Genomic DNA, 16433 nt, shown 5'->3' on the forward strand with positions numbered 1-16433 from the left:
TTTGGCCCTGAGATGAGTTTCTGACCTCATACTCATTCCATCTCAAATACTATTAATGTCCATCTCTGTAACATCAGCTGATTCTGCCTCTGTCTCACCTCAGCTCCTGCTGAGACTCTCACTCGTGCCTTTGTTACCTCCAGACATAACCATTCCGATGCATTCCTGGCTCCTCTCCCATATTCTACTCTCTGTAAACTTGGGATGATCCAAAACTCAGCAGCCCATTGCCTTAATTCACTCCGACTACCATTTTCCCAACTCCCCCATGTCTCTTGGTCAGGCAAAGTCTTGGTTTTAGAACAGAATAGAATCCCTACAGTGCAGAAGGAGGCCTTCCAGCCCATTGAGCCTAAGCTCTATTCCCGTAACTCCTCAGATTTACCCTACTAATCCCCCTGACACCAAGGGGCAATTTATCATCACCAATCCACCTAACCTGCACACCTTTGGACTGTGGGAGGAAACCGGAGCACCCAGAGGAAACCCATGCAGACACAGGGAGAATGTGCAAACTCCACACAGGCAGTGACCCGAGCCGGGAATCGAACCTGGGCCCTTGGTGCTGTGAGGCAGCAGTGCTACCATTCCACCCCATCGTTTGCAGCTTACTAAAAGGATTAAAACTCATAGTTTAGAAATCAGTGACATTAAAAGATTCAATGGCATTGGAAGGCACATTGACCGGAGTTTCTGTAGTGTAGCGGTTATCACATTCGCCTCACACGCAGAAGGTCCCCAGTTCAATCCTGGGTGGGAACATTATCCATGCAGACTCGATGGGCTGAATGGCCTCCTTCTGCACTGTAGGGATTCTATGATTCGATTCTAAGACATATCTCTCTCAGTCAAATGCCATAACTCAGTCACACTATAAGATCTCCCTCTCCTCAGCTCAGGCCTGCCCAGTCAACCTTCCCCCATCACACTGAAGGAACTACTCCATTCCAGCGGACTCACTTCCTGCTGCATTGGGATGTCCACCCAACACATCCAATCCATGGAGCAGCAAATCACACCCCATCATTCACTTCTGTCACTGATACAGCAATCCAATAAAATCAGAGCCACCTTTCAAAATGGCTCCTACCTTGACCTGGGCTTTTTTAAAATTCATTCATGGGACGCGAGCATCGCTGGCTGGGCCAGCATTTATTGCCCATCCCTAGTTGCCACTGGAGGGCAGTTGAGAGTCAACCACATTGTTGTGGCTCTGGAATCACATGTAGGCCAGACCGGGTAAGGACAGCAGATTTCCTTCCCTAAAGGACAGTTAGTGACCCAGATGGGTTTCTCCGACAATCGACAATGGTTTCATGGTCAGCAGATTCTTAATTCCAGATTTTTAAAAACTGAATTCAAATTCCACCATCTGAGGTTAAACAATCGCCTTGATAATATTCATCCAGACTGGATCATAAGTTGATAAGATACAAGAGCAGAATTAGGCCATTCAGCCTATCAGGTCCACTTCGCCATTCGATAATGGCTGATATGCTCCTCATCCCCATTTTCCTGCCTTCTCCCCATAACCCAATTAAAAATCTGTCTAACTCCTCCTCAAATGTACTCACTGTCCCAGCATCCACCGCACTTTGGGGCAGTGAATTCCACAGATTCACAACCCTTTGGGAGAAGCAGTTTCTCCTCAGCTTTGTTTTAACTTTGCCCTTTTTTCTTTCTGCATGAGTTTTATTTTCACAGAGTAACAAGTTGAATTACATTTTGGGACAGTTTTGGATGCAGAAATCCTTTGCGCAAGAGGAATTGTAGCTGGGTGGTCTACTCGCTGGCAATCCTTCACCACTATTCCACTTCGCTGTTAACACCAGCAGACAAATAGCAATCCAACCCACCAACACCTCTACTTTCTCAGAAGACTAAGGAAATTTGGCATGTCCGCGATGACTCTTACCAACTTTTACAGATGCCCCATAGAAAGCATTCTTTCTGGTTGTATCACAGCTTGGTCTGGCCTCCTGCTCTGCCCAAGACCACAAGGAACTACAAAAGGTCGTGAATGTAGCCCAATCCATCACCAGCCTCCCATCCATTGACTCTGTCTACACTTCCCACTGCCTCAGCAAAGCAGCCAGAATAATTAAGGACCTCATGCATCCTGGACATTCTCTCTTCCACTTCTTCCTTCGGGAAAAAGATACTAAAGTCTGAGGTCATGTACCAACTGACTCAAGAACAGCTTCTTCCCTGCTGCTGTCAGACTTTTGAATGGACCTACCTTGCATTAAGTTGATCTTTCTCTACACCCTAGCTATGACTGTAACACTACATTCTGCACTCTCTCCTTTCCTTCTCTATGAATGGTATGTTTTGTCTGTATAGCGCGCAAGAAACAATACTTTTCACTGTATGTTAATACATGTGACAATAATAAATCAAATCAAATCAAAAAATCAAAGCCTTCTGAGTTCAAAATAACAAGGGCACTCTGAACATAAAACCTTTAAACCCAACACGAGATAGTTGGCACGGTTATTAGCAAATTCAGATATACAGTAGTCATTTATGGGTCATACGTGTAATAAAACTTGTAACTCATGAGGCAGCTTGAGGAGGAAATTGCCACAATCTTTGAAGTGAAATATACACTTCCAGCCCTTAGGCAAACAGATGAACCATGGCTGTATGGGCCGTTGTTTTAGTATTAATATTAAAATACTCTGACCTCCCACACGCTCTCCACAGAAGGTGGGAAGGGGGTGATCTAGGGTTTGATTTGCATCGGTAACAAACAGACCTCGGACAGGAGACGTACTCACAATGAAATTGATTATTTTGATGCCTGAATCATGGGTGAAAATGTTGCCAGTGTCAAAGTACTGATTATATGTAAAGAGTGTTACTAATTAATACAACTTCTCCTGCTTTGCAAACACACTATAAAAGCCACACCTTGCCTGAATGGATTTATTCATCGAGATATTAACCTATTTCTCAGTTTCATGTGTGTTTCGGGGCCTTGGTGGTTTCTGTGGGTATTTGCATTGCGAGCTGGAGTACTGAAATCAAAGGGTTTAATCTCTGACCAATGGAGAGTTAGTCAGTCCTACCTGTAGCGGTGGTCCAGGTGTGACACTTGAACTCTGAGCAAACAGAGAAAGAAAAAAGGAAAGACTTAGGGGTAAATTTTCTGGTCCTTTCACAGGAACCATCGCGGGTGGGGTGGATCATTAACACACTATTGAAAGGTCTGTTGAGTTTGGGTGAGAACTTCTGGTCTTGGAGTGGCCTCTTACAACAGGGAAGGAGGCCATTCAGTCCAGTGTGCCTGTACTAGCTCTTTGATAGAATGGCTCAATGGCCGGAACTCTACCACCTCGCCCACCATGGAATCGGAGTGGGCGAGGGTCTGCCAACAGAAATCTCCATTGTCCTCGGGTGGGGATTTCCAGTCTCGCCCCAGTCTCCGTCTCACTCCCTGCTCTTTCCACAGTGACATTTTTTCCTTTTTAAGTAACAATCCGGCTCCCTTTTGAAAGTTGTGATGATTCTGCTTCCACGAGGCCTTCAAGCAGCACATTCCAGAACACAATGACTCACTGTGTAAGGAGGAAGAACATTAGGGGAATAAAGATACAAATCTTTGAAAAGGGCACAAACTATAGCCATTACCAATGGAATAATTTAAAATAATTATTTAAATCTGAAGTTTTTCATGGAATGTTTCTGTTTTCCTCCTCCAGGTGCCAGGCTGTAAGGGGTCAAAGGTCACAATGGATTTCCATTGAATTGGTCCATGATTATTCTGACAAACTCCTGCAGTTGGCTGAACGAAGAACAGTACAGCACTGTTCAGGAACAGGCCCTTTGATCATTCAGCCTTGTGCTGATCATGATGCCTGAACTAAACTAAAAATAAAACCCTTCTGCCCTTACTCGGTCCGAATCCCTCTATTCCCTCCCTATTCATGTACCCATTCAGATGCCCCTTAAGTGTTGCTAATGTGCCTGCTTCTACCACCTCCCCTGGCAGCACGTTCCAGGCACCCACCCCTCTCTGTGTGAAAAACATCCCCCCGCACACCTCGCTTAAACTCCCCCTCCCCCCCCCCGCCACCCTCACTTTGAGCCTGTGCCCCCTTGTAATTGACAATTCCATCCTGGGGAAAAAGCCTCTGGCTGTCCACCCTGCCTGTGCCTCTGCTAATTGTGTAGACCTCGATCAGGTCTCCCCCTCAAACCCCATCTTCCCAGTGAAAACCTTGCTGTAGCTTCCTGCAGTGTAACTGACCAGGAAACTCTGCCCCTCTCACCGCCGGCTGTCCGGCGTATCGGATGGATCTACAGGCTGCTAATCAATATAATCTGGCCAAGCGACGAACGCAGCCTCTGGAACTTGATCCTGCAGCTCCAGGCCTGGTGCCGGGGGTAACAAGACCAGCTCATGCTCCTGTCACGTTCTGTTTTTGGTAGGAGTGATGGTGAAGTCTCTGGAGGACAAATCGGTCAACTTAGCAAACTCCCCAAACATTTTCTGAGGCTCACACTAAGCCGTCATTGAACTGTCTTGGTTCTATTCCAAGGGAAATACACACAAATTCCTAAACTGAGAGGATCTGAGGGAAAAAAAACACAGAATGAAAGTTCAGAGGAGCAATCTGCTTTAGAATTGAGTTAAATATGCCTTTTTAAAGAACATTAGTGAAGTTTTAGATAGTCTAAGCATAGTGTTAACACAACAGAATCCAGAAGTGGGCAGCTGTTAAATTGTTTTTGAAGTCTGTGCTGTGGTGCTGCATCTGGAATAAGACAGTTTTAAGTTTCCAGCAGAATGGTTGAGTCATACAATGGATTGCAGCAGGGAGAGTTTGGCATCTGGAGTTTCCATAAGGAAGGTTGGAAAGGATATTGTTATACTACTCTCACTGGGACGCCGAAAATCTTTTACTTAGAACCTCCCCACAGTCACCGAGAACAGGGAAGTGGTGATTTGCCCGTCCCAGCGAGCAGAAGTTGTTGAAAGACAAATAAAGTCTTAACGAGAGAGAGAGATCTCCTGTCGTCGGGAGCTGATCTGGCAATGTAGGTCATCCCGCCTCCAATCAGATCCCAGCAAGTATTTGGAACTGCTTCTTTTCCCCTCTGTTCTTTCCAGTCTCCAACTCAGCAGTGTTGAGTCTCAGCAGCTCTGACGGTAAGAGGTTTTCTTTGTTAAGCGGGTGATTCTTTGAAATGTAAAATATTGTGTGTTGGGCTCTTATCGAAGAGGTTTTGTTCCTATGTTCATTTAATCCTCATTATATCACTTTCAGCCTGCCACGAAATGAAACTTCCTCATTTACTATGCTACCTTACCTTTCGAATTCAACACTATTTTACCTGATATTCAGACACCATCGGAAAGAAAGAAATCTATTATATCAATACTGGATTATTAATTCATATAAGCTTTAATTGTGAAGGATTTTAAGACGTTATAATTCCAGATACATCTACGTAACATAAAATACAAACTCCATTTAAAACATTCTCTTTCGAATTCTGTTTCTTTAACGTTAAGCTTAAACTACCCAAAGTTTTGATAACTTTATCTTAAAATAGATAGATTTTTAATCACATTTTCCTTCTCGCAAAGGATTGAAAAACTGGTAATCTCTTCCTTGTGACTGTGGATGGCCAGAATCCAGAAGGTTTTTGTTTAATTTGTCACTCCCTCAGATTGAACTTTTGAAATGGTGATTGTGTTCTGGTGATTCAGAGCGGTTACGTCTATGCTGATTTTTTGTAATTTTCCCGTAGTGAATCTCTTTTATACAAAACTCCTGAAGATGCCCACAAACCACCCCCTCCCACCCCACCCTTCCCCACCCGGGGAGATTCCCTTTCCTGACGTTTTGGCACCTTTTAGCCGCAAATGTAAAACAGCGAGGCTGGAATGTCATACAGCCCTGCCGCCAGCGGGCACGGAGAACCTGGTGCTCAGCTAAATCTCCATTCATAGCAGCGGGACTGGAGAATCCCAGCCGCGGATGAGGTCGGAGAATTCCTGTTTCAGCTCCCAATCAAATGCCTGCTGCTAGAAAATGGAGGTGGAGGCCGGAATTTTACCGGCACGCCCGACCCGATTCCAGGGGGCAGGCGAGGCTCGGAGAACGGCATTCTCTGTCGGCCTCGGGCGAGACTGTACGAACTTCGGGAAGACATGCCGGTAAAATTCCGCCCATGGAATCCATGTGGAATTTTCAGAACCCCTGGTTCTGGGATCACAGGATACTGGCATTGAGAAAGAATCTTGTTGCGTTTAAACCCCGTGCCCGCACCCTTCCTGCGCCCGGCTCCTTCCCCCTTCCAGTCCCTGCCTCACTCAGTGTGCGTCTCCCACTGGCCTGTAGTTAATGAGCTGACCAGAGTTCTACAGTGGGCAGCAGATGAAAGTGAATCTCACAACTGTGCCCAGGCCTGCTGATCACACTGGCGTCCCACACTGAAAATTTAGACCATTGTGTTTGCATTTCCGGCTGGCAGCTTTACAGAAACAGGCCATTCGGCCCATCCCGTCTATGTTGGTGTTTCTGTTTCACATAAGACTCCTCCCACCCTTTTGGATCTCACTGTCAGGGTAACCTTCAGCTACTTGCTTCCTCGTGTGTTTAACAATTGCCATGAAGCTACCTATAGCCGTTTCCGTCACACCTGCTGAGACCGCGATCTAACTGAGGGTTAACCCAGCCCCGGTGCTGGATCCTCCTGCACAGGTTCACCAACCAGAGGATGGCCACCAAGGTCACCAAGGCCAATGGGGTATCAGTGACAGCAGGCTGCCTCCAATCCAGCAGGGGGTGGTGTTGGGGCCACCGAGGCACAGCACTCACAAAGGGAAGTGTAAGTCACCATGGTTACGGGTGATTTATGCATCCTTGGCCCATGTGCACTGCTTCATTTTTATATTCTAAAAATGTCTCATTGCTTACAATGGCCTCAATGTGCTTCATGCATTTAAAATGGGCGGCACGGTGGCACAGTGGTTAGCACTGCTGCTTCACAGCGCCAAGGACCCGGGTTCGATTCCAGCCTCAGGTCACTCTCTGGGTGGAGTCTGCACGTTCTCCCCATGCCTGCGTGGGTTTCCTCTGGGTGTTCTGGTTTCCTCCTTCACTCCTAAAGACTGATTAGGTTGATTGGCCATGCTAAATTGCCCTTTAGTGTCCCATGGTGTGTAGGTTAGATGGATTAGCCATGATAACAATGAGTGAGGAGTGAGGGATAGGGTCGGGAGAAGTTAAGATACTCTGTCAGAGAATCAGTGTAGGGGCAAACCAAGACGTGTGGGTTAGGTGGATTGGCCATTCTAAGTTACCACTTGTCGTCAGGGAGATTAGCTAGGGTAAACGCATGGAGTTATGGGGATAGGGATGGGTGGGAATGTGGTCAGTGTAGACTTGATGGGCCGAATGGCCTTCTTCTGCACTGTAGGGATTCTATGGAAGAGGCTAGGAGTCACGTGTGACACAGAGGGAGGGTGGCAAAGTTTATCTCAGAGTCCAGACCTTAAGAAGCAGAATTTTCCACCCACGCTCGCTCTGAAACCAGAAAATCCCACCCAATGTCAACGGACTTTTGCACAGGCCCTGTCCCGCCCACTAAAATTCCTGCGACGGGTGGGAGGGGAAAATTTGCCCCCTTGACTGAAGAGTGACGGGTTTGCGCCATCGGGAAAGATTATTAAGAAGGGGGAAGGGGCCTGACCCCGCTCGAGAGGCTGGAGCAGCGTGCTGAGCCGGTCACTGCGCAAGCACTGATCTGTCAGTGAGGAGACCGATGTGTGTACGCTGGCCCAGCACCCCCACCAAAATCACCGGCCTGTCTCCCCCCCTTCACATGGACAGCACCCCCCTCCCCCGAATGACCAGCCCTGATCCACCCCTCCACAAGGACAGCCCCAAGCACCCCCCCCAAATGACCAACCCCAACGCCCCCCCCCGCACATGGACAACCCCGATTCCCTCTCCCCACAGCCCCGCCCCCATTCCACACGGTCAGCCCCGTGCCTCCCCCTCCATATGGCCTGCTCTGACATCCCCCCCGACACAGACAGCCCCAAACTCCCCCCACCCTCGTACATGGCCTGCCTCAATCACTCCTTCCACATGGACAGCCCCACCCCCACCTCCACATGGACAGCCCTGACCGTTCCCCCCCACTGCACAGGGGCAGCCCCGACCCACCCCCCCACCCCCCCCTCCCCATGGAGAGCCCCGACCCCCTCCCCACATGGTCATCCCCGACCCCCTCCCCACATGGTCATCCCTGACCCCGTCCCCACATGGATGGCCCTGAACCCCCCCCCCGCCCTACGTTAGCCCCAGCCTCCCCCCTCCACATGGTCATCCCCGACGCCCTCCCCATATGGACAGCCCCGGCCCCCACCCCTCCACACAGCCTGCTCAAATTATCCTCCTCCCTCCCGTCCTCACCGATCCCTAAAGCCTTGCAGCAGCGGGTCCCCACCACCACCACCAATCAGCCCTGCCCACTCGGGCCCTGCCTCCTTGGCACTGCCTGGTGCGCAGTGGGCAGTGCTAGGGTGCCTGGCTGGCATTGCCAGATGGTACTTCCCTCTCCTGTGCCCAGCCTTGTTAACCTGCGGTATTCACATAATAACTGAACCCACACTGCGTTTCTACTTTCACGGTGTCTCTGAACACTGAGTCTCATGTTGCTGGGCCACAGTAGTTATGTTTTACTCTGTTTTAATTTCCCTAAACCACTAACTGCTTTGATAACACAGCTCACTAATGTCCTTTAGGGAGGTCAAATTTGCCGTTCTTATCTAGTCCGGCCTACATGTGGCTCCAGACCCATTGCAATGTGGTTCATTCGAAAATGGCTGAGTGAGGCACTCAGTTCTGTTTAACCAGAACAAACGGAACTAAAGGGAATGAAACCAGACAGATTACCTGGCATCGCACTGGGTGAACCTCAGAGACTGCAGCTCACCACCACCTTCTCAAGGGTTTAAAGTTTATTTATTAGTGTGACAATTAAGGCTTATATTAACACTGCAATGAAGTTACTGTGAAAATCTCCTAGTCACCACACTCCGGCGCCTGTTCAGGTTACACTGAGGGAGAATTTAGCACAGACAATGCATCTAACCCGTACGTCTTTCGGATTGTGGGAGGAAACTGGAGCACCCGGAGGAAACGCACGCAGACATGGGGAGAACATGCAGACTCCACACAGACAGTGACCCAAGCCAGGAATTGAACCCGGGTCCCTGGCGCTGTGAGGTAGCAGTGCTAACCACTGTGCCACCCGTTCTGCCCCAAGGGCAACGAAGGATGGGCAATAAATGCTGGTCTAGCCAGCGACGCTCATGTCCCATAAATGGATTAAACAAAGAACTCTCCGATCCAAAGGTCAGAAAACCTCATAAAAATACAACTCGACAAAATCATTCCCAGACCTGCTGTCTCCATTCTGAGCTTGTCACAAGTTCCAGGGTTTACATTTTAAAGTAAAAATAAATTAAACGTAAAGCTAAAACTGATTCTTAACACCCATAAATAGAAATTACTCAAAACTATTTTTAGCTCCTAACACTGATTACCTTGAATTTTTCCAGTATTAAAGTCTTTAATAACAGCTTCTAGCATTTTCCTTATGACAGATGGTAAGCTAACTGTCCGGCTGTTTCCTGCTCTCAGTCTCCCTCCTTTTCTGAACAAGGAATTTACATTTGCTCTTTCCCAATCTCCCATGGAACACTGCCCAAATCTAGAGAATTTTGGAAAATTAAAAAGAACACATCAATTATCTCACTAACCACTTGCTTTAAGACACTAAGATGAAGTCTATCATAAGATCGTAAGACATAGGAGCAGAAGTAGGCTATTTGGCCCATCGAGTCTGTTCTGCCATTCAATGAGATCATTGCTGATCTGATATAATCCCCAATTTCATTTTCCTGCCTTATCTCCATAACCTTTGATTCCCTTACTGATCCAAAATCTGTCTATCTCAGCATTGAACATCCTTAACCATGCAGACTCTGTAGCCCTCTGCAGTAAAGAATTGCACAGAGTCCCCACCTTCAAATTCCTCCTCATCTCTATCTTAAATGGGTGACCCCCTCACTCTGAGAAGGTGTCCTCTAGTCCTAGACTCCCCCACAAGGGGAATCAATGTCTTAGCATCAACCCTGTCAGGTCCCCTGAGAATCTGATATGTCTCAGTAAGGTCACTTCTCATTCTTCTAAACTCCAATGAGTACAGGCCCAACCCCTCCTCGTAAAAAAATCCCTCCATATCTGGGATCAACCTACTGAACCTTCTCAGGACATCCTACCGAAGTGCGTAACTTCACATTTTCCTAATTATACTCCATCTGCCAAGTTTTTGCCCACTCACCTAAACTGTCTATATCCCTCTGTCGACTCTTTGCGTCTTCCTCACCATTTGCCTTCCTACATATTTTTGTGTCAATCGCAAACATGGCAGTAGTACATTCACTTCCCTCTTCCAAGTCATTAATGTATATTACAATTAATCGTGGCCCCGAGCACTGATCCCTGTGGCACTCCACTAGTTACAGCTCGCCACTCTGAAAATGCCCTTCTTATCCCGCCTCCCTGTTCTCTATCAGTTAGCCAATTCTCTATCCAAGTTAATATACTACCTCCAACACCAGGGGCTCTTGTTGTATTATGTAGTCTTTTGTGCTGTATGTTACTGAACACTTTTTGGAAATCCAAGTATATTACATCTACAGGTTCCCCTTTATCTATCCTGCTTGTTACCATCTCAAAAGAATTCTAATAGGTTTGTCAGGCATGGTTTCCTCTTCAGGGAGCCATGCTGACTTTGTTTGATAATATAATGCATTTCTAAATGCTCTGCTAATACATCCTTTATAACGGACTCTAATATTTTCCCAATGACCAAAGTTAAACTAGCTGGCCTATATTAGTTGATGTTTGTCTTCCTCCTTTTTTGAATAAAGGTGTTACATGGGGACTTCTCCAGAATTTAAGGATTCTTGGAAGATTACTACCAGTGTACCCACTATCTTTTTGCTTTGTAAGCCTATCTATCCCCACTACAGAACCAGCCCTTCACTATTTAGTTTAAAGCCTTGTCTACTTTCCTCGTTATGTGGTTTGCGAGGACATTTGTCCCAACATGGTTCAGATAGAGAATATGCAGACTCCACACAGACAGTGACCCAAACCAGGAATTGAACCTGGGTCCCAGGCACTTTGAAGCTGCAGTGCTCACCACTGTGCCACTGTGTAGTTATTTAAATATTTTTCAGGTCTAAGGGAAGTAAGAACAACATCAGTCTTTTCACTGTTGTTTCCCTGGTGCTTGTCATTTCTTTGAGTTCTTTCTTCCCTTGCATTTCCTGTTATTGGGATGTTATTGTATTCTATGGGACCGCACGGTTGGCACAGTGGGTTAGCACTGCTGCCTCACAGAGCCAGGGACCCGGGTTCGAATCCCAGCTTGGGTCACTGTGTGGAGTTTGCACATTCTCACTGTGTCTGCGTGGGTTTCCTCTGAGTGCTCCAGTTTTCTCCCACAGTCCAAAGATGTGCTGATTAGATTGATTGGCCATGCTAAATTTTCCTTCAGTGTACCCAAAGAGGCACTGGAGTGTGGAGGCTAGCGGTTTTCAAAGTAACTTCATTGCAGTGTTAATGTAAGCCTACTTGTGACTAATAAATAAACTTTACTTTTCTGTAGTGAAGAATGATGCAAAATACCTGTTCAATTCATTCGCCATCTCCTTATTTTCCACTATTAATTCTGCTCTATAGAACATAGAACATAGAACACTACAGCACAAACAGGCCGATCACATCTATACCTACCAAGCCATAGAACTATCTGTAACTCCCAATCCCATTAAATCCCATGTTCTCATCCAGAAGTGTTTTAAAAGCCCCCAGTGAGTTCGCCTCTATCACCACCGACGCCAGCCGATTCCACTCACTCACCACCCTCTGAGTGAAAAACTTACCCCTGACATCTCCTCTGTACCTGCTCCCCAGCACCTTAAACCTGTGTCCTCTCATAGTGACCATTTCAGCCCTGGGAAATAGCCTCCGAGAATCCACCCTATCTATTCCTCTCAACATTTTATAAACCTCTATCAGGTCACCTCTCATCCTTCGTCTCTCCAGGGAGAAGAGTCCCAGCTCCCTCAACCTATCTTCATAAGGCATGCCTCCCAATCCAGGCAACATCCTTGTAAATCTCCTCTGCACCCTCTCAATAGCTTCCACATCCTTCCTGTAGTGAGGTGACCAGAATTGCACACAGTACTCCAAGTGGGGCCTGACCAGGGTGTTATAAAGTTGCAGCATTGCCTCCCGACTCCTAAACTCAATCCCTTGATTAATGAAGGCCTGTGTCCTGGTGAATCTCCCCCCACCTCACACCCCCCCACCCCCCCACTGCAATCACGTCCTCCTTATAGTGAGGCGAGTAGAACCCCGCACGGTCCTCCAGCTGTGGCCTCACCCCAGTTCTGTACGGTTGACCGAACTTGCTCACCCCCGCCCCCCCGAGTTCTCACCTGTCCACGCTGCTGGCCACTTGTGTGTTGGGTTGTAGGTCGGTCTGATCTGCAGTGCGCGGATATAGGATCAGTGCTCACATTATTAACTCTTTTCCTTTTATCTGTATGGAAACTCTTACAATCTGTCTTTGTATTTCTAACTAGTTTTCTCTCATACTCTAAGTTTTCCTTCCTTTTCAATCTTTTAGCTACATTCTGTATATTATGCTCTGTCCAATTTCTGACCTGCCAGCCAGCTCTGCACAATTACATGCTTTTTCTTTCAGTTTGGCACTGTCACAGAGTAGCAGAATGGTTCCAGTGCTGAAGGAGGCCATTTGGCCCATCTTTCATTTTTTTATAATTAACCACATGTGGTGGATTCTCATCTTAGAGTTTTTCTTCCTCGTTGAAATGTGTCTATTCTGCATATTCATGAATGTCTGCCATTGCATCTCTACCGACCTGTTCCTTAACCTAATCTGCCAGTTAACGTTAGCTACCTCTGCTTTCATGTCCTCATAATTGCCCTGACTTAAGTTTAAAATACTAGTCTTAGACCCACTCTTCTTTGCCTCAAACCAAATGTAAAACTCAATCATATTATGCTTGCTGCTACTTAGCTGCGTCTTCACTTTGAGGTCATTAATTAATCCTATCTTGTTTCATGATAGGAGGTCGAGTATAGCCAGCTCTCGATTGGCTCCATTCTGCTCAAAAAAACTATCCCAAAACAGTCCGTGAGTTCCTCATCAACTTTTGCCTGTTGGATTTCTCCAGACTATATGTAGATTAAATACAGTAAAAAGTTTATTTACTTATCAGTCACAAGTAGGCTTACATTAACACTGCAATGATGTTATTGTGAAAATCCCCTAGTCGCTACACTCCAGCGCCCGTTCAGGTACACTGAAGGAGAATTTAGCATGGTCAATGCATCCTAACCTGCACATCTTTTGGACTGAGGGAGGAAACTGGAGTGCCCGGAAGGAACCCACACAGACACGGGGAGAACATGCAAACTTTGCACAGACAGCAACCCAAGACAGAAATTGAACCCCAGTCCCTGGCGCTGTGAGGCAGCAGTGCTAACCACCGAGTCACTCTGCCACCCAGATACCCCATGACTACTGTCAGAGTTTTCCAAGCTCCCATTATTTTCTCCTTTATGCTCTGTCCTATCCATTTGGTTACTGTGTGAGGGCATGTATACCAATCCCACAAGTGTTTCTTAACTTGACTCTAGAAATCTATCCTAGATTCAAATCTCTCCATGGCTTCACCCACCTGTATCTCTATAATCCCCTCCAGCCCCACAACTCTCCAAGATCCCGACACTCATCTAATTCTGGATCTCCTGAACATTTCTGACTTTAATCGCTCCATCATTGGTGACGTGGGCTCTGGCTCTGGAATTCTCTCCCTAAACTTCTATCTGATGCATGGTTAAGAAAGCCCACCAGCACCTTTACTTTCTCAGGAGGCTACGGAAATTTGGCAGCTACGACTCTCACCGACTTTTACAGATGTGCCATAGAAAACATCCTTTCTGGTTGTATCACAGCTTGGTATGGCTCCTGCTCTACCCAAGACCGCAAGAAACTACAAAGGATGGTGAACGAAGCCCAATCCATTCCACAAACTGGCCTCCCATCCATTGACTCTGTCTACACTTCCCACTGCCTTGGAAAAGCAGCCAGCATAATTAAGGACCCCATGATTCCGGACATATTCTCTTCCATCTCCTTCCGCCGGGAAAAAGATACAAAAGCCTGAGATCACGTACCAACCGACTCAAGAACAGCCTCTTACCTGCTGCCATCTGACATTTGAATGGACCTACTTTATATTAAGTTGATCTTTCTCTACACCCTAGCTATGACTGTAACACCACATTCTTCACCCTCTCCAGTCCTTCTATATGAACGGTATGCTTTCTCTGTATACCTGCAAGAAACAATACTTTTCACTGTATCCCAATACATATCAGTACAGTCCAAAGATGTGTGGGTTAGGTTGACTGGCTATGCTAAATTGCCCCATAGTCAGGGAGTTAGGAGGGTAAATAATTGGAATTATGGGTGGGATTGTGATCAGTGCAGACTCAATGGGCCAAATGGCCTCTTTCTGCACTATAAGGATTCTATGAACTACGAACATGTGATAATAATAAATCATATCACTTGGAATACTGTGTACAGTTCTGGTCACCCCATTAAAGAAAGGATATTATTAAACTAGAAAGAGTGCAGAAAAATTCACTAGGATTTACTACTGGGCCTTGATGGTTTGAGTTAAAAGGAGATGCTGGATAGACTGGGACATTTTCCTCTGGAGCGTAGAAGGCTTAGGGGTGACCTTATAGAGGTCTATAAAATAATGAGAGGCATAGATCAGCTAGATAGTCAATATCTTTTCCCAAAGGCAAGGGAGTCTAAAACAAAAGTGTCCAGAGGGGCAATTTTTTCACTCAGAGGGTGGTGAGAGTCTGGAACAAGCTAGTAGTAGAGGTGGGTACAATTTTGTCTTTTAAAAAGCGTTTAGACAGTTACATGGATAAGATGGGTATAGGGGGATATGGGCCAAATGCAGGTAATTGGGACTAGCTTAGTGGTTAAAAAAAGAAGCAGCATGGACCAGGTGGGTTGACATGTTTCCATGTTGTAAACCTCTGTGACTCTATCAAAAAAATTCCCCTCCCTTCTTCCTTTAAGGTACTCTTTATAACCTGTCTCCTTCAGCAAAAATTTTCCCCTCTGTCCTAATGTCTTCTTGTGTGGTTTAGGGTCTATTATTGTTTTATAATGCTCATGTGAAGCACCTTGGGATATGTTACTGGGTTAAAGGGAAATATCAGTAGAAGTGTTATTGTATTTGATTGGTGGGCATGTCAGTACATGGATGTGTTTGAATAATGGGGGCACAGATAAGGTATCTGGATGAAGAAGCTATGAGATGGTGAGTGATTGATTGAACCATCATTGTTGGGAGGAAGGGGATTAAGATATTTAAGAGGAGAAAGCTTACGGCTGGTCTGTCTTATTTGGATAGAAAGTCTGATGTGTACCATAGTCGGACTGATCAGGGTTAAATGGAGAGTCATTGGGGTGGGTGAAGTGTTACAGTGTGTTTAAAGATCCTTCATTCTGTTTGGCCCATGGATTGAGGGATTTCTACAGTGGTGTTTAGCTCAGGAAAATACATAAAACTTATTTATTAGTCACAAGAAAGGCTTACATTAACACTGCAATGAAGTTACTGTGAAAAGCCTCTAGCCACGACACTCCGGCACCTGTTCAGGTCAATGCACCTAACTGGCACATCTTTCAGACTGTGGGAGGAAACCGGAGTACCCAGATGAAACCCACGCAGACACAGGGAGAATGAGCAAGCTCCAAGTAGACAGTGACCCAAGCTGGGAATTGAACCCAGGTCCCTGGCACTGTGAGGCAGCAATGCTAACCCACTGTGCTACCGTGCCACTGAGCTGCACGTATTAGGGTCCATAAGATTACATGGAATGGGTTTAAATGTTTATTTATTAGTGTCACAAGTAGGTTTACATTAACATTGCAACGAAGTTACTGTGAAAATCCCCTAGACAGCATAGAAGAAGGCCATTCGGTCCTACTTGTCTATGCTGGCTTTTAAACTCCTCACGAATGTCCTCCCAGTTCCCCTCCTTCATTTAAACCCAGCCTCCTATTTACCTCCGCCCTCGCGTTGTTTATCTAGCTTCCTCCTGAATGTATCAAAGCTTTTAACCTCAGCTAGTCCACACGGCAGTGAGTTCCTCATTCTCTTTACTCTGTGTAGAGGTGGTCGGGGAGGGAGGGGGTGGTAGATTCGGGGAAGAGGGATACTAGTTTGCTGTGGGATATTTGGGGGGAGATGGGTGATGGTAAATGAT

The 16433-nt window shown here is 46.4% G+C and overlaps 1 protein-coding gene and 1 non-coding gene across 5 annotated transcripts in view; both read left to right on the plus strand.

Annotated features, from left to right (window-relative positions):
- Nucleotides 1-689: 689 nt before the first annotated feature.
- On the plus strand, nt 690-762 carry trnav-cac (transfer RNA valine (anticodon CAC)). Its single transcript has one exon. It is a non-coding gene; the product is annotated as a tRNA-Val (tRNA).
- A 4250-nt stretch (nt 763-5012) lies between these two features.
- LOC145360808 (creatine kinase U-type, mitochondrial) overlaps nt 5013-16433 on the plus strand; it is a 35925-nt gene continuing 24504 nt past the window's right edge. Inside the window, exons 1-2 of one of the 4 annotated variants that reach the window (XM_080216267.1) lie at nt 5013-5155; nt 13198-13263. Coding sequence is in view for 1 of the 4 variants with exons in the window: in XM_080216265.1 (XP_080072391.1) it covers nt 14357-14451 (95 nt within the window). In the remaining 3 variants the exon portion in view is untranslated. Of the gene's footprint in view, nt 5156-13197; nt 13264-14090; nt 14452-16290; nt 16309-16433 lie in introns of those variants that run through there. The other 3 variants (XM_080216266.1, XM_080216265.1, XM_080216268.1) reach the window with 3 other exon arrangements.

This window comes from Carcharhinus amblyrhynchos, chromosome 32 (genome assembly GCF_965287045.1).
Source record: "Carcharhinus amblyrhynchos chromosome 32, sCarAmb.v2.hapA, whole genome shotgun sequence".
In the NCBI taxonomy this organism is placed as follows: domain Eukaryota; kingdom Metazoa; phylum Chordata; class Chondrichthyes; order Carcharhiniformes; family Carcharhinidae; genus Carcharhinus; species Carcharhinus amblyrhynchos.